The 23,202-nt window shown below is 45.0% G+C and overlaps 1 protein-coding gene across 3 annotated transcripts in view; it reads left to right on the top strand.

The window, feature by feature from the left end:
• Positions 1-23,202, top strand: part of dhrsx (dehydrogenase/reductase (SDR family) X-linked) — a 326,269-nt gene that overhangs the window by 136,207 nt on the left and 166,860 nt on the right. For all 3 annotated transcript variants that reach the window (XM_072477317.1, XM_072477319.1, XM_072477320.1), the window contains one exon: positions 7,423-7,491. In XM_072477317.1, coding sequence (XP_072333418.1) covers positions 7,423-7,491 — 69 coding nt within the window. The remainder of the gene's footprint in view (positions 1-7,422; positions 7,492-23,202) is intronic.

Below are 23,202 nucleotides of genomic sequence, written 5' to 3'. Positions count from 1 at the left end.
TATTCACACTTATTCTGCCATCCGTTAAGTCCTACTTATACGAATTTTGAATGGCAGTCTCAATCTCTAACCAGTTTCTCCCCAAGCATAACTTCAAGCCCTTTGGATTCCAGCCCCCTTGAGATACTGGGCTACTTTACATTAGCCTTTTTGTGCCTGTTTGAGTAGCTTTTAGTCATTTCTCTTCTTGGACCCTGTTTCTCTGGTTACTCACAGTTCCTAGCTCCTTGCTATTTCTGAAATATTCTGATCTAGGCTTACTTTCCCTGTATGTAATTCCACCTGTCACAGCTTTGCTCGCTCACTTAATCTACCAGCGTTTCTTTGCAACTCTCTGCTCCCTTCTACACAATTTACTGTGCCACCTAACTTAAGTGTCATCAGCAAACTTAGATATACGGCTCTCTATTTTTTTCATCAAAATCATTCATATAATGAAAGCTGAGAACTCAGTGCACATTATTGGGGGATAGCATTAGTCACGTGCGATGACATAGTGGTATTGTCGCTGGACTAGGAATCCAGCCACCCAAAGTCATGCTCTGAGAACCCAGGTTCGAATCTCGCCACGGCGGATGGTGAAATTTGAATTCAATAAAAATCTAGAATTAAAAGTCTGACGCTGACCTTGAAATCATTGTCAATTGTCGTAAAAACCCACCTGGTTCACTAATGTCCTTTAGGAAAGGAAATCTGCTGCCTTTACCCTGCCTGACCTACATGCCACCAATGTGGTTGACTCTTAAAATGCCACTCAGTTCAAGGGCAATCACATCCCATCAAAGAACAAAGAGATAAACATCCAGCCGATTAGAGTTCAAACTCATTATCCTTATTTTCTATCTCCCGCCTCCTAACCAATCTCCTATCCAAAACACGAGGCTATCTCAAATTCCATGTGCTCTTATTTTTGTTAACAGTATCGCATGTGGAACTTTGTCTAATGTCTTCTGAAAGTCCATGGAAATAACATCCATAAGGCAATCCTTTATTTCCCACTGGATAAAAGCAAATTACTGCGAATGCTGGAATCCGAAACTTGAATCCAGCTTTGACAAAGAGTCATCGGACTCGAAACGTTAGCTCTTTTCTCTCCCTACAGATGAACATAAGAACTAGGAGCAGGAGTAGGCCACCTGGCCGCTTGAGCCTGCTCCGCCATTCAATGAGATCATGGCTGATCTTTTGTGGACTCATCTCCACTTTCCAGCCCAAACACCATAACCCTTAATCCCTTTATTCTTCAAAAAACTATCTATCTTTATCTTAAAAACATTTAATGAAGGAGCCTCAACTGCTTCACTGGGCAAGGAATTCCATAGATTCTCAACCCTTTGGGTGAAGGGGTTCCTCCTAAGTTCAGTCTTAAATCTACTTAGCCTTATTTTGAGGCTATGCCCTCTAGTTCTGCTTTCACCTGCCAGTGGAAACAACCTGCCCGCATCTATCCTATCTATTCTCTTCATAATTTTATATGTTTCTATAATATCACCCCGCATCCTTCTAAATTCCAACAAGTAGAGTCCCAGTCTACTCAACCTCTCCTCGTAATCCAACCCCTTCAGCTCTGGGATTAACCTAGTGAATCTCCTCTGCACACCCTCCAGCGCCAGTACGTCCTTTCTCAGGTAAGGAGACCAAAACTGAACACAATACTCCATGTGTGGCCTCACTAACACCTCATGCAATTGCAGCGTAACCTCCCTAGTCTTAAATTCCATCCCTCTAGCAATGAAGGACAAAACTCCATTTGCCTTCTTAATCACCTGTTGCACCTGTAAACCAACTTTTTGCGACTCATGCACTAGCACATCCAGGTCTCTCTGCACAGCGGCATGTTTTAATATTTTATCATTTAAATAATAATCCCTTTTGCTGTTATTCCTACCAAAATGGATAACCTAACATTTGTCAACATTGTATTCCATCTGCCAGACCTTAGCCCATTCACTTAACCTATCCAAATCCCTCTGCAGACTTCTGGTATTCTCTGCACATTTTGCTGTAACTTCCGGTATCCTCTGCACTTCTTGCTGAGATTTTCCAGCATTTTCTCTTTCCTTTATTTCCCATGTTGGTTTGCTACTCAACATATTCAGATAGGTTTTTGTAGACAGGACTTATCCTTTGTAAAAACTACGATGGCTCTGATCACATTTGACTAAATGTTTGTCCCTGGAACAGATTCCACATCTGAGGTTAAGTTAATAAACCTATAATATCTAAGTTTGTCTTTCCTACATGTCTCAAATAATGGAGTGACATTGGTCAGATGATCTGTTCTTCTTTAGTGATGTTGGTTGGCAAATAAATTGGATTGGATTTTGTTTATTGTCACGCGTACCGAGGTACAGTTAAAAAGTATTTTTCTGCGAGCAGCTCAACAGATCATTCAGTACACGGAAAGAAAAGGAAAAAAAGAAAATCCATAATAGGGCAACACAAGGTACACAATGTTAATGAGGTCAGTCCATAAGAGGGTCATTTAGGAGTCTGGTAACAACGAGGAAGAAGCTGTTTCTGAGTCTGTTCGTGCGTGTTCTCAGACTTTTGTATCGCCTGCCCGATGGAAGAAGTTGGAAGAGTGAGTAAGCCGGGTGGGAGGGATCTTTGATTATGCTGCCCGCTTTCCCCAGGCAGCAGGAGGTGTAGATGGAGTCAATGGATGGGAGGCAGGTTCGTGTGATGGACTGGGCTGTGTTCACGACTCTCTGAAGTTTCTTGCGGTCCTGGGCCGAGAAGTTGCCATACCAGGCTGTGATGCAGCCGGATAGGATGCTTTCTATGGTGCATCTATAAAAGTTGTTAAGAGTTAATGTGGACATGCTGAATTTCTTAAGTTTCCTGAGGAAGTAAAGGTGCTGTTGTGCTTTCTTGGTGGTAGCGTCGACGCGGATGGACCAGGACAGATTTTTTGAGATGTGTACCCCTAGGAATTTGAAACTGCTAACCATCTCCACCGTTGATGCTGACAGGGGTGTGTACAGTACTTTGCTTCCTGAAGTCAATGACCAGCTCTTTAGTTTTGCTGGCATTGAGGGATAGATTGTTGCCGCTGCACCACTCCACTAGGTTCTCTATCTCTCTCCTGTATTCTGACTCGTCGTTATTCGAGATCCGGCCTACGATAGTTGTATGGTCAGCAAACTTGTAGATGGAGTTGGAACCAAATTTTGCCATGCAGTCGCGTGTGTACGAGGAATATAGTAGGGGGATAAGTACGCAGCCCTGCGGGCCCCTGGTATTGAGAACTATTGTGGAGGAGGTGTTGTTGTTTATTCTTACTGATTGTGGTCTGTGCTTCAGAAAGTCGAGGATCCAATTGCAGCGTGAGGAGCCAAGTCCTAGGTTTTGGAGCTTTGATGTGAGCTTGGTTGGGATTATGGTGATGAAGGCGGAGCTGTAGTCAATAAAAAGGAGTCAGATGTAGGACTCCTTGTTGTCGAGATGCTCTAGGGATGAGTGTAGGGCCAGGGAGATGGCATCTGCTGTGGACCAGTTGCGGCGGTATGTGAATTGCAGTGGATCAAGGTGTTCTGGGAGTATGGAGGTGATGCGCTTCATGACCAACCTCTCAAAGCACTTCATTCCGACTGAAGTCAGGGCCACTGGTAGTCATTGAGGCACTTTGCCTGGTTCTTCTTTGGCACCTTCTTGAAGCAGATGGGGACGTCGGAGCGGAGTAGGGACTGGTTAACGATGTCCGCGAACACATCTGCCAACAAGTCTTCGCAGGCTCTGAGGGAACAACCAGGGATCCTGTCCGGACCCGTCGCCTTCCGAATCTGTTGGCCATGTCACTGGGAGAGGTCCTCCGCTTTATTAATGGTGCCATGAAATCTTTTATGTCCACCTGAGTGGGCAAGATTCATCCTAGGTTTGATGTCTCATCTGAAAGTCAGCACCTCTTACAGTGCAGCGCTCCTTTTTTAAAATTAATTTACGGGATGTGGGCGTCGCTGGTTAGGCCAGCATTTATTGCCCATCCCTAATTGCCCTTCAGAAGGTGATGGTGAGTTGCCTTCTTGAACCACTACAGTCCCTGAGGTGTAGGTACAGCCACAGTGCTGTTAGGGAGTGAGTTCCAGGATTTTGACCCAGCGACAGTGAAGGAACGGTGACATATTTCCAAGTCGGGGTGGTGAGTGATTTAGAGGGGAACTTCCAGGTGGCGGGGTTCCCAGGTAACTGCTGCTCTTGTCCTTCTAGATGGGAGAGATTGTGGGTTTGGAAGGTGCTGCTTAAGGAACCATGGCGAGTTACTGCAATGCTTCTTGCAGATGGTACACACGGTTGCCACTGATCGCCGGTGGCGGAGGGATTGACTGTTTGTGGAAGGGGAGCAATCATGCGGGCTGCTTTGTCCTGGATGGTGTTGAGCTTCTTGAATTTTGTTGGAGCTGCACTCACCCAGGCAGGTGGAGAGAATTCAAATACACTCCTGACTTGAGCCTTGTGGATAGTGGACAGAGTTTAGGGGGTCAGGAGGTGAGTTACTCGCCGTAGGATTCTTAGCCTTTGACCTGGTCTGGTAGCCACAGTATTAATATGGCTAGCCCAGTTCAGTTTCCAATTAATAGTAATCCCTGGATGTTGATTGTGGAGGATTGAGCAATGCTAATGCCATTGAATGTCAGGGGCGGTGGTTAGATCCTCTCTTGCAGAAGATAGTCATTGCCTGGCACTTGTGTGGAGTGAATGTAACTTGCCACTTGTCAGCCCAAGCCTGAATATTGTCAAGGTCTTCCTGCATTTTGACATAGACTGTTTCAGTATCGTGAATGGTGCTGAACATTGGGCAGTCATCTCTGAACATCCCCACCAATGACATGATGGAAGGGGATGAAGCAGATGAATATAGTTGGGCCTAGGGTACTACCCTGAGAAACTCCTGCAGGGATGTCCTGGAGCTGAGATGATTGACCTCCAACCATCACAGCCATCTTCCTTTGCGCCAGGTACGACTCCCCCTGATTCTCATTGACTCCAGATTTGCTAGGGCTCCTTGATGCTATTCTCGGTCAAGTGCTGCCTTGATATCAAGGGCAGTCATTCGCCTCACCCCTGGCGTTCAGCACTTTTGTCCAAGTTTGAACCAAGGCTGTATTGAGGTCAGGAGTGTCCATGGTTATTGCAGAGTAAGTGCCATTTGATAGCACTGTTGGTGACTCCTTCCATCACTTTGCTTATGATGGAGAGCAGATTGATTGGGCGGTGTTTGGCTGGGTTGGATTTGTCCTGTTTCTTGTGTACAGGTCGCTCCTGGGTAACATTCCACCTTGCTGGGTAGATGCCAGTGTTGCAGGAGTACTGGAACTGCTTGGCTAGGCTGCAGCAAGTTCTGGAGCACAAGTCTTCAGTACTATTGCCGGGATATTGCCATTGCAGTATCTAGTGTCTTCAACCATTTCTTGATATCAAATGGAGTGAATCGTATTGGCTGAAGATTGACATTTGTGATGCTGGGCACCTTCAGAGGAGACCGAAATGGATAATCCACTCGGCACCTCTGGCTGAAGATTGTTGCAAATGCTTCAGCCTTGTCTTTTGAACAGATGTGGTGGGCTCGCCACCATTGAGAATGGGTATATTTTGTGGAACCTCCTCCTCCAGTGAATTGTTTAATTGTCCACCACCATTCACGGCTGGATATGGCAGGACTGCAGAGCTTAGATCTGATGCATTTGTCGTGGAATCGCTTAGCTCTTCCTCTTATTTGCTGCTTATGCTGTTTGGCACACAAGTAACCTCGTGTTGTCGCTTCACGAAGTTGACACCTCATTTTTCGGAAAGACTGATGTTGCTCGGGGCATGCCCTCCTGCACTCCTCATTGAACCAAGGTTGATCCCCCAGCTTGGTGGTAATGGTAAAGTGGGGGATATGCCAGGTTTTGAGGTTGCAGATAGTGGTTGAGTACAGTTTTACTGCTGCTGATGGCCACAGTGCGTCATGGATGCCCAGTGTTGAGTTGCAAGACCTGTTTGAAGTCTATCCCATTTAGCTCGGTGTTAGTGGCCACACAAGACGATGGAAGATATCCTCAATATGAAGACGGGACTTTGTCTCCACAAGAAGACTGTGTGGAGTCACTTCTACCGACACTGTCATTACAAATGCATCTGCAGCAGGCAGGTTGGTGAGGATGAGGACAAATATGTTCTTCCCTCTTGTTGGTTCCCTCACCTCCTGCTGCAGTCTCAGTCTAGCTGGGTCCTTTAGGACTAGCCAGCTCGGTCTGTGGTGGTACTACTGAGCAACTCTTGGTGATGGACATTGAAGTCCCCCACCCAGAGAATATTCTGCGCCCTTGCCACCTTCAGTGCTTTCTCCAAATGATGTTCAACATGGAGCAGTACTGATTCATCAGCTGATGGTGGGCGGTACGTGGTAATCAGCAGAAGGTTTCCTTGCCCATGTTTAACCTGAAGCCATGAGACTTCACCGGGTCCAGAGTCAATGTTGAGGACTCCTCAGGGGTCCTCCCGCCCCCCCTCCCCCCCAGCCGACTGTATACCACTGTACCGTCACCTATCCTGTCACCTGTCTTGTTCCCTTCCATGAAGTCATATCGCTAGATTGGTTCACTAATTCTCCTGTGAGAAAGTCTCAATGCTTATACCACACTAAGACGAACAGCTGACTTTGATTTCTGTTAGTTGGAACAGTGGGTTGAATGGGACAAATTGGTTGTCACAAGGTGCCCTGATGAATCAGTTCCTGCTCTCTGTTATTGCACTGCACTCCTCACCTGTAATAAAGATGACATTGCAATGAATTACTTTGTTTTATAACAAAACACATCTTTTATAATAATCTTTATTCTCACAAGTAGGCTTACATTAACACAGCAATAAAGTTACTGTGAAAAGCCCCCAGTCGCCACATTCTGGCGCCTGTTCGGGTGCACAGAGGGAGAATTCAGAATGTCCAAATTACATAACAGCACGTCTTTCGGGATTTGTGGGAGGAAACCGGAGCACCCGGAGGAAACCCACGCAGACACAGGGATAATGTGCAGACTCCGCACAGACAGTGACCCAAGCCGGGAATCGAACCTGGGACGCTGGCGCTGTAATGCAGCAGTGCTAACCACTGTGCTACCGTGCCACCCTGGATAAGCATTGGTAAAGACCTTCGTAAGACTGATTGATTTCTGCGATTAAACCCAGGTGCTGCACGGCTTCTTCTGATGCATCCAGTCGGTGGTTATCGCGGCCTTTCTGAGGAAGATCAGGTTCATGTTTGTATTTTTTTTAAATATGTGTGCGTGCAGATAGCTAAGCAGCCGGTGAATGAGAGCGTGACAAGCTTGAGTTTATTCCCTCCTCTGCAGTGCACTGTTGCCAGTGGCTGGCACTCATCTTGTGTATATGAGAGGACAGCGAGCGTGGTAACAGTTTTGTGTTTCCTTTTTGTTTCAGCTGGCAATCACGAAAATCAGGGACTGTTGTCCGTCGGCAAAATTGTCAAGGAAACGGGGAATGAGAAAGGTAATATGCATTGCTCTTTTATCAAACTTGTGTTTAAAAACTGCAAGGGACAGAAGTAGAAGTTATTTTCTGAGGAGAATAGGTGTAGTCTCTGAGGAAATTACCAAAATGATTACAGTTAGTGAGTTAAAAAGCACAGCTACGTCACCAAGTGACTAATTTTAATACATTCTTAATTTATTCCCCGTATATTTTTTAAAACTGTTGTCTCTATCCGATTCGCACAGCAGTGCTGAGGGAGAAAGCCAGTGACGTGCAAACCATCACGCCATGGGTAGCATGGTGACACAGTGGTTAGCAAGGCTGCCTCACAGCGCCAGGGACCAGGGTTCAATTCCAGCCTCGGGTGACTGTCTGTGTGGAGTTCGCACTTTCTCCTCGTGTATGCATCGGTTTCCTCCGGGTGCTCCGGTTTCCTCCCACAGTCCAAAGATGTGCTGGTTAAGTGGATTGGCCATGCTAAATTGTCCCTTAGTGTCCAAAGGTTAGCTGGAGTTATCAGGTTACCAGGATAGGGCGGGGGAGTGGGCCTAGGGTAAGTCCCCTGGGCCGGATGGGATTCATCCTAGGATTCTCTGGGAAGCTAGGGAGGAGATTGCTGAGCCTTTGGCTTTGATCTTTAAGTCATCTTTGTCTACAGGAATAGTGCCAGAAGACTGGGGGATAGCAAATGTTGTCCCCTTGTTCAAGAAGGGGAGTAGAGACAACCCTGGTAACTATAGACCAGTGAGCCTTACTTCTGTTGTGGGCAAAATCTTGGAAAGGTTTATAAGAGATAGGATGTATAATCATCTGGAAAGGAATAATTTGATTAGAGATAGTCAACACGGTTTTGTGAAGGGTAGGTCTGCCTCACAAACCTTATTGAGTTCTTTGAGAAGGTGACCAAACAGGTGGATGAGGGGAAAACAGTTGCTGGGCTGCAACCATTCCCTGATCCTAGAACATAGTCATTTGACACCTTGTCAGTACTCCAGACAACTTATGTTCAGACATAGTCAACATTGTGATTCGGAAGCACTCGTTTCAAATGCTGCAGCCTGTTATTATAAGCCAGCGTTGCTTAGTTGTCGCTAACTTGAACCTTGAAAGGATAAGATTGATAACCAGGATTTTGGAAACGGACCCTTAATGGTAGGTGCACAGCTGCTGTTAATCTCTCCAGAACAGTAGAAGTATAAAGCATGCTTTTCTAAAAATAAATAGCCATCATTTAGATAATGTACTGTTGCCTTGATAGGATGTAGAGAGGACACTGCTACTCATTGCACGAGATTAAGATTGCACGTGCGTGATAAACCATTAGTTGCAGCAAAGGATAAGAAAACCCGAAAAGTATCACCGATCAGGTAGTATCTGAAAGAGATTCGGCACCATTTCAAGTGGGATTCACGGTTGAAAGATTCAATAATTTTTCTCTTTCACATGTGGGCAGACATGCTATTCATCACCAGCATCTTCTGTTTCTACATCTAAGTACCAGTTTTTGAGGTTTCCTAGCTGTGACTCAGTGGCCACACGCTCCATTCTGAGCCCAAAGGCCGGGGATTCTTGTCTCAGTTGAGCACACAATCTAGACTGACACTCCAGTGCAGGACCGATGGAGTGTTGTGCTGGCAGAGGCGCTGCATTTCTGACAAAACCTGTGATGAATGTAGAAATTGTTCTATATAATATTTTATATTTATGGCAGTAATGTTATTAAAAGTCTTTGTTAAGGTATATATTTGTTGAAGTAATACGATTAAAGAACCTAGGTTAAGGTATCCAGACTGTGGCGGGATTCTCCGGCCACGGCCACCCGGCAACAGGAGAATCCCATCCAAGGTCAATGGAGTTCTCCATTCTACGCGGCTCACCCATGGCATTCTTGAGGTGGGCGTGGCGGAAGAGTCCAGCCCCGTGTCTGCTAAAGCTGTAATTAAGGGTGTAGAAGGTGATGTCATGATCCATTCCAACTATTTACTTGGCTGGAGATAAAAGGGCTAATGAGATATTGTTATAATTGCTGAGAATTCGCTGGAGAGTAGATAATTTATGAGGGGTTAGATTTAGTCCGAGCTAAGCAAGTTATATGACATCTTAGTTGGATACAGATGATGTAATTACTGGGAGGAGCCAGGTCTGTCTGTAGTTTTGCTGTTTGCCATAGGATGTGAGTCTGACAAGGCAGAAGGATTTTAAGTTGAACAGCAGTTTTGCAAACTGCTGCTAGGTTGAGAAGAAGGGTACCGAATCTGCTCTTGAAAGGAACTTCCTCCAAACGTCTGCACAACTAAGCAAGTAATCTGTTTTGCTCACTTTATTTATAGGTGGCATTTGAAATGTGTGGGGTGCTTAACTGGAGTTAGTAGCAGGTACAGATAGTAAGGTTATGCTTTTCCTTGTGTTTAAGAACTGTTTAACCGATAAAGCTATTGGGCTAGATTCTTCGCCAGCGGGGTGCTCCGTTTTGTCGGCAGACCGGAGGTTTCCCAATGGCGTGGGGCTGTCCCAAATGACCAGCTTGCGTAACGGAGCATCCTGCCGGCGTGCTGAACCAGAAATGTGGCGGGGCGGAGAATCCAGCCCATTTGATGTTAATGTGGATAATTGTGTGTTTAAATAAAATTTTGTTTTAACATGAAAGATACCGATTGGTCAGAGGCTTGACTCCTGGGGTGAAGCTTCCTTTCCTCACAGTTTTACAAATTAAAAAAAAAGTTGCATGGATTTCTTGTCCGGTGTCCTAACAAATGCTGGGGTCTGGTTCAGTATCCTAACAATCATCAGATAAGATATCTCAAAGCATTATTTCTAGAACAGATGAGTTCCTCCTGGTTCCAATATTTATCTCACAGCTCACATCACAAAAACAGATTCTCTGGTAATTATCCCATTATTGCTTGTGGGAGCTTACAGTGCACAATCGATTTCCATCTCTCCTACGTTGCAGCAGCGAATTCACTTCAGAAGCATTTCACTGACTGTAACGCACTTTGGAACATCCTGAGGAAATGCGAGGTTCATTCCTTCTTTCTAACACATTTCTGGTCGCAAATGTAAGGCAGCCTGTGATGCCGAGAGGCCGTGTGTCTTTACAATATTGTCAGAGCCACCTGAATTGATTCGTGTTTGGAACTTACTGCCATTTCCTTATTTATATGTACTAACCGGAAAAGAAAAAATCCATTAAATCCGTCGACTTCCCTTGTTCCACAGACCATGTAAAATCTGCCCAATTGTACATTGCATCCCTGGGTGAATTTAAGTGCTTTGGGATGTTCTTCTACATTGCAGGTGTTATATAAATGCAAGGGATGTTGCTGTTGCTGATCAGGGCAAGGTGTGAAGTAAAACAAAGTTGTTTCATTGGCAAAAATATCAAGAGGTTTTGTGAAACAAAACTTGATGGGGAAGAGAGATGCTAATCCACCAGAGAAACCTTCCGAAATAGCAGCCCAGAGCATCTGAAACATAACTAACATTTTCAGCAGAGAGCTGAAAGCTGGCGAAAGGCTTAATGATGTTGCAGTGCCCAAATTCCTAAAAGCGCAATGTGGGGGAGGAATTTGAGTTCATACATGTTACGTAGCAGTAAACTCTGCACAGCATAAATCGCTCATTGGTCTTACCTATTTTTCCTTTTATCGAAGCCTTCCATTTCCTTTTTTAAAAATCTGCGAAAACCTTCTTATGCGACTATTCATTTGCGCAACACGTTTCGTTGACATGGTGCCTCATTTATCTCCTAGCTGTGACACATAAGCACCTCCATGCTCTCTCCTCGTCCTGTGCATGGCAGAGCCCGCGGGCTGGATTCTCCGCCGGCGGGATGCTCTGTTTTGCCGGCAGCCCGGGGGTTTCCCGACGGCGTGGGGTTGCCCCACAATGAGAAACCCCATTGACCAGCCGGCCTAACGGAGCATCCCACCGGCGTGCTGACACAGAAATGTGGCGCGGCGGGACGGAAGATCCAGCCCCTCTTTTCTCAAAATGGTAATGTTCAGATAGAAATTTGGTTTTCCCTTCCTCTTTACATTCCTCCCATGAATTTCATAACATAGCTCTTGACAACTTTACCCAAAGGAGTTTCAGCAAGTCAACTGTGCAAACCTTTGCTCAAGGTGGTAAGTGATAACAGGGGGCTGCTGCAGAGGAAGTGTTCAACAACATGGAGGAATATTTCTGTGCTCTTAAAGTCAAGGTTCTGTTGGGAAATTAAAATGCCTGATTGGTCGGTGTGGTTAACGACCGAACGCAAGGCCCCAGTAGAAGGATCACAGAGTTCCTGGAGGATTAAAAGGCTGGAGCAGGTCAAAAAGATTGTGAGGGCTGAGGCCACGGAGGGCTTTGAACACAAGCGTGTGAATATTAAAATTGAGCGTTGGCGAACTTGGAAGCACTGTGGATCAGCAAGTTCGGGAAATGGATGAAAGGGTTTTGGTGCAAGTTACTTTATAGAGAATAATAAAAGGGGTCCAGTAGCATGTTGCTTGACCCAGAGGCCTGGACTAATGATCCAGAGACATGAGTTCAAATCTCACCATGGGCATCTGGAGGGAGTTTCATTCCAATTAACTTAATAAATCTGAAATAAAAAAACTAATATCAGTAATAGTGACCATAAAATTACCGAATTGTGGTAAAAACCTATCGGGTGCACTGATTTCCTTCCTTTAGGGAAGGGAGTCTGCAATCCTTAACCAGTCTGGCTTAGAAATGACTCCTGTCTTAACTGGTCTCTGAAAATTAGTCAAGTAAGAGGAATGACTCATGAAAGGACCCTTGAACTTGCAAAGAGAAATGATGACCGAACTTATCCTGGTGATGTTACTCAGGAGTTTTAAGGAACGCTATCTGGGTTTATAGCTGCTGGAAAACTTGCTAGTAAATTAAGACTCGGGCAGAGAAGAAGGTTATGGGAGCCAGGAACGACCCCACTAATCCTGCCCAGAACGGCACTATGTTTTATTTTGGTTAGATGGCGTCCCATACCAGGAAGGGTAGGGGCCCTAACACCGACCCCTGGGGAGCTCCACTATAAACCTTCCTCCAGTACCAAAAAAATCCATAAATCTCTACCCACTGTTTCCTGTCACCTGGCCAATTTTGTAAATCTTATGATTGTCTCCAAATATTCCTCATCTGACACTTGAGCCACTTGGCCCATCACATGCCCCAAAACGTTGTCTAGCAGTGCCCCTTTTCGTGTTGGACTGAAAACACACTGCAGTACAAAATTCTCCTGAATACAGTCCAGGAAATCGTGCCCTTCTCTGTCCTTTCCGTAACTATGATTCCCGTCTCTCGTTAGATAATTATTGTCTTCCATTATGACTACTCTAGAATTCTTGCATCTCCCTGTAACTTCCTTGCATATTTGTTCCTCTACATCTCCCCACTAGTTGGTGGCCTATAAACTACAGTGAACAATGTAAATTGCACCTTTTTTTTCCTTAGCTCTAGCCAAATAGTTTTTGTTTTTGATCTCTCTGGGACATCCTCTCCAGCACTTCAATATTATCCTTAATCAATACTGCCACCCCTTCTCCTTTCCTTTCTTTCCTGAACATCATGGATCCAGGAATATTTAATACCCAGTCCAACTTCTCTTTGAGCTTGGCCACTGTTATAACCATAGCATCATATTTCCAAGTTGCCATCTGTGCCTGCAACGCACCAATCCTATTTACCTCATCCCGTGCACTCTCATACATGCGCAGTAACTTCAATTTAGAATGCATTATTTTCCCTTTTACCCAGAACTTATTTAATGACTTACAGGGCTATCTGTTCTCCCAGCATGTGCCCCATGATATTCCTCTCTTACATAACCCTGTCAAAATTATGATGTACAGATGCCGGCGTTGGACTGGGGTGAGCACAGTAAGAAGTCTCACAACACCAGGTTAAAGCCCAACAGGTTTGTTTGAAATCACTAGCTTTCGGAGCACTGCTTTCCAGACATCCAAACATCTCCTCCGGATTCGCCTGAGGAAGGAGCTGTGCTCCGAAAGCTAATGATTCGAAACAATCCTGTTGGACTTTAACCTGGTGTTGTAAAACTTCTTACTGTCTAAGTTAGTTTCAACCTTCTCTAATGGCAGGAGCAAATCACCCTGCAAGGAACTCAGTCCTGGCTCTGTTAGTTACAACCTAGCTGACCTGTACATATCTCATCTCCCTCAGAGCTGGTCCTAATGTCCCAGGAATCTAAATCCCTGTCTCCTGCATCACCTTTCCAGGCCCCCATTCATCTGCTTTATTCTCCTATTTCTCTATTTGTTTGTGTGTGACCCTGGGAGTAACCTTGACATTACTATTTTTGAGATTCTGCTTGCTAATTTCCTATCTAGCTACATAGATTCAGCACATATTGGTGCATATGTGGACCACGACGGTTGGCTGTTCAGTCTCCTCTCCTCAGGGTGCTCTGCAGCTGCTCAGTGACAGCGTTGACCCTGGCAAATCCTGCGAGGCAATATAGTCTCCTGGATTCACGTCTGCAGCTGCAGAAGTGCCTAACTATCGAATCTCCTCTGATTTCTCCAGATCTCTTCAAGCTCCCCTGTCCAGCTTAGCAAGTCATGGTGCCATGGACTTGGCTCAAACTGCAGTTCCCAGATGAACCATCACTCATCAGCATTCAGAGCTGAATGCTGATTGGAGACTCTGGCTCTCCATGCATACTCTTAAGCTGTGCGCTGACCCATGGTGCGCACAGAGGTTTTGAAAGTTTAGAGCTTAGAAAGTTGAAGACCCAGCTGCCGATGGAAGTATGCAAGCATGAGGCCAGGATTGAAAGAATACAAAGTTCTTAGAGACTTGAAGTTGCTTATAGAGAATGTGAGGAGCGATGCCAAGGGGGGGGGGGATTTGAACAGAAGCATGAGAATAAGCACGGTGGTCCAGCGGTTAGCATTGCTGTGTCACGGTGCTGAGTACTCGGGTTCGATCCCGGCCATGCGTCACTGTCCGTGTGGAGTTTGCATATATTCTACCAGTGTCGGCGTGGGTCTCACCCCCAAAACCCAAAATGATGTGCTGGGAATGTGAACAGACCATGCTAAATTGCCCCTTAATTGAAAAAAATAATTGGGTTCTTTAAATTGATTTTGGGAAATAAAAAAAGAATAAAAAGCTAGACTCGTATTAGTGACCATGAAACTACTGGAGTGTTGTAAGAAGTCATTTGACTCACTATGTCCTTTAAGAATGTAATCTGCTGTCCTTACCCGGTCTGTCTTATATCTAACTCCAGAACCATAGCAATGTGCTTCACTTTTAACTGCCCTCTGAAATGGCCTAGCAAGCTACTCACTTGCAATCGAGTTGGCTCACAATCACCTTATCAGTGATGGGCAATAAATGCTGGCCTTCCCAGCGATGACCACATCCTGCAAATGACTAAAACCATAGAACATACAGTGCAGAAGGAGGCCATTCGGCCCATCGAGTCTGCACCAACCCACTTAAGCCCTGACTTCCACCCTATCCCCGTAACCCAATAATCCATCCTAATCTTTTTTTTTGGACACTAGGGCAATTTTGCATGGCCAATCCACCTAACCTGCACGTCTTTGGACTATGGGAGGAAACCGGAGCACCCGGAGGAAACCCACGCAGACACGGGGAGAACGTGCAAACTTTGCACAGACAGTGACCCAGCGGGGAATCAAACCTGGGACCCTGACGCTGTGAAGCCATAGTGCTATCCACTTGTGCTACCGTGCTGCCCAAATTTTATGAAAAAAATTTAAAGCTCTCTCAAGCTGTTATTTTTCTGCTTCTGCACACTTGGTTTTCTCAGGCAAGAGGCCACTCCTGATGAGATGGCAGCCAGACGCCCCTTGTTCACAGAGCCTTTCACGTCTCACTTTCCTGTCTCTCTACATGAGAAGACAGGCCTTTGTTGACTTTTAGTCTGTTATTTTTCCTTCCTGTGATGAGGCTCCCTGACTCCTCTTGGCATATACACAGGCTATAGGTTAGCAATCAGTCCAGCTGAACTTCATCCCACCATTTGGTGACATAACTTTTGTTTCCTACACACGTGCTGGTATAAATCTTCTAAGCTGCCATATCGTCAAACTGGCAGATTTTCCGAAACCCATTATGGAGCTCTTCATCCGTTTTACATGTGATTTTTATGTAAAGTTGTAACACAGAATTGCATGTAAAATATTATTTGTAATAGAGACTGCACCTTGTCGGATTATTTGTATTAAATGGCATATCACATCAAATCTTAGTGAAATTAAGATTCTCTTGCAATCTGCCAAAAGGGGCTTTGAAGTGCTGGGATTTTTCACAGGTGGCCTTGTCCTGGGGAGCACACTTTAAAACTGTTAAATACTTGATTCATTTGGCTGACTCCAGAGCCATCTTTATACCAGGTTAGAATTGAAATCAAAGCAAGATAGTAGTTACTATTCCACATTTCCCACCCGTTTTTCTTTTGCCTGCTCCTCAGAGCACCAGATCAAGAGCTGGCTATTAACTCTCTGCCTGCTGATTGGCAAGTTGGTTACGGAAAGCCCCCGAAGGCCCCTTTGCGAGCCCTTGAAGCTGCCACTGGATCTTATAAAAATATTGTGCTTGGACTTGATTGCTTCCTACAAGATAGCATTCATCACTCTAAAGGAATTAAATATCCTGCTATTGTTAAAATATCACACAGATTCATATGTTCCAATTGCAGTTTCTAAATCCTCCTGCACTCAATTCTCCGACACTCAACTTTTGCATCAAATATGCATAATATGACAACATATGTTACCTTCACGTTATGTAAAATCATACATAATAGAATGGATTTTATTTTATAAATCGATTTGTGATCGTTTTTTTATGATGAAGTTTAGTGAATTTGTATCTACCGCTACAGCTTAAGATGGCCATGGAATATGATCTTACCATCTAAACACAAGGAGAATAATCATTTTAGTGTCCGGATGATTAAACACTGAAACATGTTCATGTTCTTATTATTTCTATCTGCTTACATGGCATTCTGTTCCTAGTGTTACGGTATCCAGTCCAGACTCCAGTTTATGCTCGGAATCTGGACGAGATCCCGACAATTTTTCAATTTGTAAACTGAGGAACGGATGCTTTGCTCCAGGAGTGATTTCACTGACACATAGGGACTTTTTGGATTGGATTGGATTGGATTGGATTTGTTTATTGTCACGTGTATCGAGGTACGGTGAAAAGTATTTTTCCATGAGCAGCTCAACAGATCATTAAGTACATGAGAAGAAAAGGGAATAAAAGAAAATTCATAATAGGGCAACACAACATATACAATGTAACTACAAAAGCACTGGCATCGGATGAAGCATACAGGGTGTAGTGTTCATGAAATCAGTCCATAAGAGGGTCATTTAGGAGTCTGGTGACAGTGGGGAAGAAGCTGTTTTTGAGTCTGTTCGTGCGTGTTCTCAGACTTCTGTATCTCCTGCCCGATGGAAGAAGTTGGAAGAGTGAGTAAGCCGGGTGGGAGGGATCTTTGATTATACTGCCCGCTTTCCCCAGGCAGCGGGAGGTGTAGATGGAGTCAATGGATGGGAGGCAGGTTTGTGTGATGGACTGGGCGGTGTTCACGACTCTCTGAAGTTTCTTGCGGTCCTGGGCCGAGCAGTTGCCATACCAGGCTGTGATGCAGCCTGATAGGATGCTTTCTATTAAAAGAAACTGTATTTTTAAAACAAAAATTCCAATTAAGGGCACTTTAGCGTGGCCAATCCACCTACCGTGCTCATCTTTGAGTTGTGGGGCTGAGACCCACGCAGACACAGGGAGATTGTGCAAACTCCACTTGGTCAGTGATCTGGGGCCGGCATTGACCCCGGCTCCTCGGCGCCTTGAGGCAGCAGTGCTAACCACTGTGCCGCCATTAAAACAAACTTTATTATTAACACAGAATTTACCCCATTAAGGGCGGCACGGTGGCGCAGTGGTTAACACCGCTGCCTCACGGCACCAAGGACCAGGGTCTGGCCCCTGGTCACTGTCTGTGTGGAGTTTGCACATTCTCCCCACGTCTGCGTGGGTCTCACCCCCACAACCCAAAGAAGTGCAGGTTAGGTGGATTGGCCACGCTAAATTGCCCCTTAATTGGAAAAAAAGAACTGGTTCTCTAAATTTATATTAAAAAAAGGAATTTATCCCATTAACAGCCAGGGAAAAACAGCTTTTCAATTTACAGGGAAACAGCTCTAGAAAAATAAAGGTCTTTTAAGTTGCTTTCCCATCTACTTCTAAAATTTCAATTAAGAAAAATTCACCCACACAGGTCAAGTGCCACTTATTAATAAATAACATTCCACTTTCAGAGGTCAGTCTGAAAAATACACCTCCTTTCTTCAGAAGCCAGAGCAGAACTCTTTAAAACACAGTCTCTAAAGGTCGGCACATGGCACAATGGTTAGCACCGCTGCCTCACAGCACCGGGGACCCAGGTTCAAATCCGGCCTTGGGTGGAGTTTGCACGTTCTCCCCGTGCCTGCGTGAGTTTTCTCTGGATGCTACAGTTTCCTCCCACAGTCCAAAGATGTGGGACTGGTTAGATGGATTGGCAATGCTAAATTGTTCCTTAGTGCCAGGGATGTGCAGGTTAGGTGAGGTTATGGGGATAGGAAGGGGGGGGGAGTGAGCATAGGTAGAGTGCTCTTTCGGAGGGTTGGTGCAGACACTGTATGCCGAATGACCGTCTCCTGCTCTGTAGGGATTCTATGAAGTGAAACTGCAAACAACAGACCCAGGGCAGGGCTGAAAAATTAAAATAAAAACATTCCCAGCCCCTCCACTGAGTGACACCACAGGCTGCAGTGGAGAGCTCGTTGAGAGCTCGTTGGTCCAGAGTGCTTTTATTTTTGGTGTTTTTTCACTTCTCGTGATAGCAGAGTGACATTTGGACCTTGGCTTCCTGTGTTTACATTGTAAAACCTACTACTGTATTGCAGTATTGCAGCAATGGAATCATGGGTCCAGACAATGAAAACTGCAGAATTAGTAGCACAGCGGGTAGGATTGTTGCTTCACAGATCAAGGGTCCCTGGTTCGATTCCCGGCTTGGGTCACTGTCTGCGGAATCTGCATGTTCTCCCCGGGTGTCTGCGTGGGTTTCCCCTGGGCGCTCCGGTTTCCTCCCACAAGTCCCGAAAGACGTGCTGTTAGGTAATTTGGTCACTCTGAATTCTCCTCTGTGTACCGAACAGGTGCCGGAATGTGGTGACCAAGGGCTTTTCACAGTAACTTCATTGCAGTGTTAATGTAAGTCTACTTGTGACAATAAAGATTATAATTCAAAAAATAATTAAAATTAAAAATTAATTAACTGATAACATGCAGCAGGTAGAATTAATACTGTGGGCAGCTGACTACTTAAAGTGGGTGGGCTGGGTGGGCAGAGGGGTGGGTAAGTGGAAGGTTGCCTCAACTTCTTCCACCGGTGCCAATGAAAGGTCTCTTCCAGAGATTTGCCTCCCATGACCACCACCATCCACCCGCATAATGCTCCCTTGCTCCTTGAAATAGACTTAAGTACCATCTCACACTAGTTAAAGGACCATCGCCTGTAAAATTAAAGTGGAGTCCAGCCTTGGTGATCACTGATCTTTGAGCAGTGCCCTTCCACTCTACCTTTATAGCCACAGGTAAACTAGGGGACCAAATATAGCTTCATTGACCAGTTAAGGATTAAATTAAGCACTGATGTGGTTTAGAGACCAACTGTCAATCTATATCGCTCATAACAACTCATGATTTTTATATCCAGTCCCTTAATCTTAAGAGTTAATCTATGAATTATGAGACAGTTGAGTTGGCATTACTGAGCGGCACCCCATCCTAATTATGTGCCATCGTTCTGTTGTGTTTTTCTCCTCAACTCAAGTGTGCCTTTGTTTCCTTTCAACCTGAGCCAATGAAGGTTCCTTGAAGGAGATGTTGTATTTGTGTTACAGCCAGTGATGATGTATTTTGATTGCCTTTTATTGCCTTTGTCTCAGGGACAGTGTAGACTTTTGAGTTTTTATTGGTCTGTCTTCTGTGAGTGCGATTCATTGGAGACTGCAAATGTGACAGTACCAACAGACAGGCAGTGCGCTTTTCAAAAAAGTAGTAAAGTGCGTCATCCGTTTCTTCAACGGATCACTCACCTTTTAGGCTGTTGGAAAGGACCACTGCTCCACATTAATCAAACACAGTAAGTGAAAGGCTATAAATCACCCATGTTATTCTCTTCACTGTAAGGAGAATACAACCAACTGCAGGGAAGAATGTGATTAAAATGAATTTGCAGAGGTCAGAAATATATTTTCTTTACATTTTTAAATCCACTGCATAATGCATAAATTTATTGTTGCCTTCGGTGTGGGGTCACAGCGCCAGGGTCCCAGGTTCGATTCCCGCTTGGGTCACTGTCTGTGCGGAGTCGGCACGTTCTCCCTGTGTTTGCGTGGGTTTCCTCCGGGTGCTCCGGTTTCCTCCCACAAGTCCCGAAAGTTGTGCTTGTTTGGTGATTTGGACAGTCTGAATTCTCCCTCCGTGTACCCGAACAGGCACTGGAGTGTGGCGACTAGGGGCTTTTCACAGTAACTTCATTGCAATGTTAATGTAAGCCTACTTGTGACAATAATAAAGACAATTATTAGAACTATTTATATAGTAACATACCATTGAATCTTTATGATTTGCAAGGCGTTTTTGAGGTTCCTTAATCTATCGGTGAGCTTAGAGAGTTGTGTTGCAAGTTAAAATGCCTTTAATCATCAACCGTAGAGAGTTGCTTTGTCATTAAACTGTAATTTTTCATGCACTGGCTCAGAATGGGGCTCAACGCAATGTTCAGCTTGATGAGCAACATTGAACTTCGAGGTACTGATCTGCTACCTATAATAGCAAGGGATAGAGAAATCAGTGAGTAGAACTTCATCTAGAAAACCCTGGCACCAATTGACAGATGAGGCAGCATTGGCAGCCTGGAAGCAACCCGTACACTTGGTTTTTTGTCTATGGAGATGCTAGGTCGGTTAATCCTCACCCTCCATCATGTTTCCAGCACGGAAACATGTCCCTGCCAGTGCCTCTGCTCCAAATAGGCCTCCTTCCATCCTCTTTCTAACCCCATCAACCTCTTGTACTCAATTTTCCATATTGTGTTTATTTAACTTTCCCTTAAATGCTATTAAACGCAACTAATGTGGTAGGATGCTCTGTTTTCTGGCGGGAGAATTTTCTCCTGATTTACGTATGGGATTTATTAGTGACTATCTTGTAATAATGACCCCTGGTTCTGATCTCCCCTTCGAGCGGCAACATCTTTTTAAAAACCATCTTTCACATGAAGTGGGCATCACTGGTCAGGCCAGCATTTATTGCCTATCCCTAATTGCCCTTGAGAAGATGGTAATGAGCTGCACCGCTGTATACCATGTGGTGCATTAACACCCTCAGTACTATTAGGAACAACATTTCAGGATTTTGACCCAGCAAAAGTGATGGAAGAACAATGCAGTCCCATATCAGGATGGTGAGTGCCTTGGAGGGGAGCTTGCATGTGGTGGTGTTCCTATGTATTTTCTGCCCTTGTCCTTCGAGGTGGTGGAGTTTGCATAGTGGAATGTGCTGTCAATGGTGTGTTTCTGCAGTGCACCCTGTCGACATACACACTGCTGCCACTGTGCATTGGTGGTGGAGGGAGTGGATGGGGTGCCAATAAAGCAAGCTGCTTCATCTTGGATAGTCTCAAGCTCCTTGAATGTTGTTAGAGCTGCACTCATTCAGCCAAGTGGAGAGTATTCCATCACATTCCTGACTTGTGCCTTCTAGGTGGTAGACAGGCTTTGGGGAGTCAATGTCAGCCACAACGGAAGGTGGTTGTTGAAGGTCAAACATCTTTGTCCCAGGGCATCACTACAGGAGTTCCTCGGGTTAAATGTTTCATCGATGAGCTTCCCTACTTCATAATGTGAGAAGTGTGAATGTTCGCTGATGACTGCGCATTGTTCAACACCATTCACGACTCCTCAGATACTGAAGCAGTCTGTGTTCTTATACAGTAAGACCAGGGTAACATTTAGGCTTGGGCTGATGAGTAGTAAGGAACATTTGTGCTGCACAAGTGCCAGGCAATGACCATCTTCAACAAGAGGGAATCCAACCATCCCCGCTTGACAATTCAACGGCATTACCATCGCTGAATCCCCCAATATCAACATTCTGGGAATACTACTGGCCCCAAACTGGTAACTGTCTGTCAAAGATGGGGAGCTTTGGAATTTAAAGGCAACTTTGGCGATCTGGTTACAACACAACCAAAGTGATCTCTGTGTAATTTTGAATATCAAAGCAAGAATGTGCTGGTAACAATGACTCATTTTGTGGTTCCCTTCATTTGGGTTTCAAGTTTCACAATAGAAAGACACATAGCCCATTGAATACAAACATCACAAGTTTCAACAGAATAGATAACTTGCAAGATAGCAGTTAGCCATGCCTGAAGAGGTTGAAGAGGCAGGTCGCGTTACATAATGGTGTGTATAAAGTGCTCATTCTACTTGCAGTGGTTTGCACAAAAAAACAAAATAAAAATGAGTATTCTCTCCACAGTGGGGACCAGTCAGACCTTTATAACTCACTTGTTCAAAGCCTGGGTTATTGATGTAAAGTGAAATTCCTCAGTTAGTTAGTATGTCCAATTTTATCTTAGAATCATAGAATGTACAGTGCAGAAGGAGGCCATTCGGCCCATCGAGTCTGCACCAGCCCCTGCAAAGAGTACCCTACCCAAGCCCATACCTCCACCCTAACCCCACACCTCCACCCTAATCCCACATCTCCACCCTAGCCCGTAAGCCCACCTAACCTTTTTTGGACATTAAGGGCAATTTAGCATAGCCAATGCACCTAACCTGCACATCTTTGGACTGTGGGAAGAAACCGGAGCACCCGGAGGAAACCCACGCAGACACGGGGAGAACGTGCAAACTCCGCACAGAGAGTGACCCAAGCCGGGAATCGAACCTGGGACCATGGAGCTGTAAAGCAAATTTGCTAACCACTGAGCTACCATTTGCCATGTAGACTTGTGACCTAACTGAACGACATAAGTTAATTATATCTTTTTTGTAATGTGCTGCTATTGAAGCTGATGCAGCACTATTAGGCTAAAGTAAACAAAAATATTTTCATTGAAGTATGTCAGTTTTATTTATCATAAACAACATCACATTCACTCTTGACTATCTTTAGGCTTTTTGATAAATTTTGATAAATGTATAGCGGCCCCTCTTTAGTGTACTATATTTTAAAGCAAAACAATGGTTATAACACAAGAGGCCATTCGACCCATCAAATCCATGCAAAAGCAATTTATCTAGCCTTACTCCTCAGACCTTATCTCACAATCCCGAAGGTGCTTATCAAATTCCCTTCTGCAATTAACAATTTAATCTACCACCATCACACCCTCAGGCAGTGCATTCTGGAACATAACGACTTGCTGCGTAAAAATAGTTTTTCTCATGTCACCTCTGGTCCTTTTGCCAAGTCTGTGTCCTTACCGAGATCAGGGGTGGGATTCTCCTGCACTTGGCGGGATGGCCCGACACCGGCTCTAAGAGCGGGGCGAACCACTCCGGCATCGGGCCGCCAGGAAGTTGCGAAATCCTCCGCACTTTCCGCCTGTTATGACTCCAACCAGCAGAGGGTTTCCTCCCCTGA

This window comes from Scyliorhinus torazame, chromosome 15, assembly GCF_047496885.1.
Source record: "Scyliorhinus torazame isolate Kashiwa2021f chromosome 15, sScyTor2.1, whole genome shotgun sequence".
NCBI classification, from domain to species: domain Eukaryota; kingdom Metazoa; phylum Chordata; class Chondrichthyes; order Carcharhiniformes; family Scyliorhinidae; genus Scyliorhinus; species Scyliorhinus torazame.
Note: the sequence above shows the minus strand (reverse complement) of the source record. Positions and strands in the feature narration are given on the sequence as shown.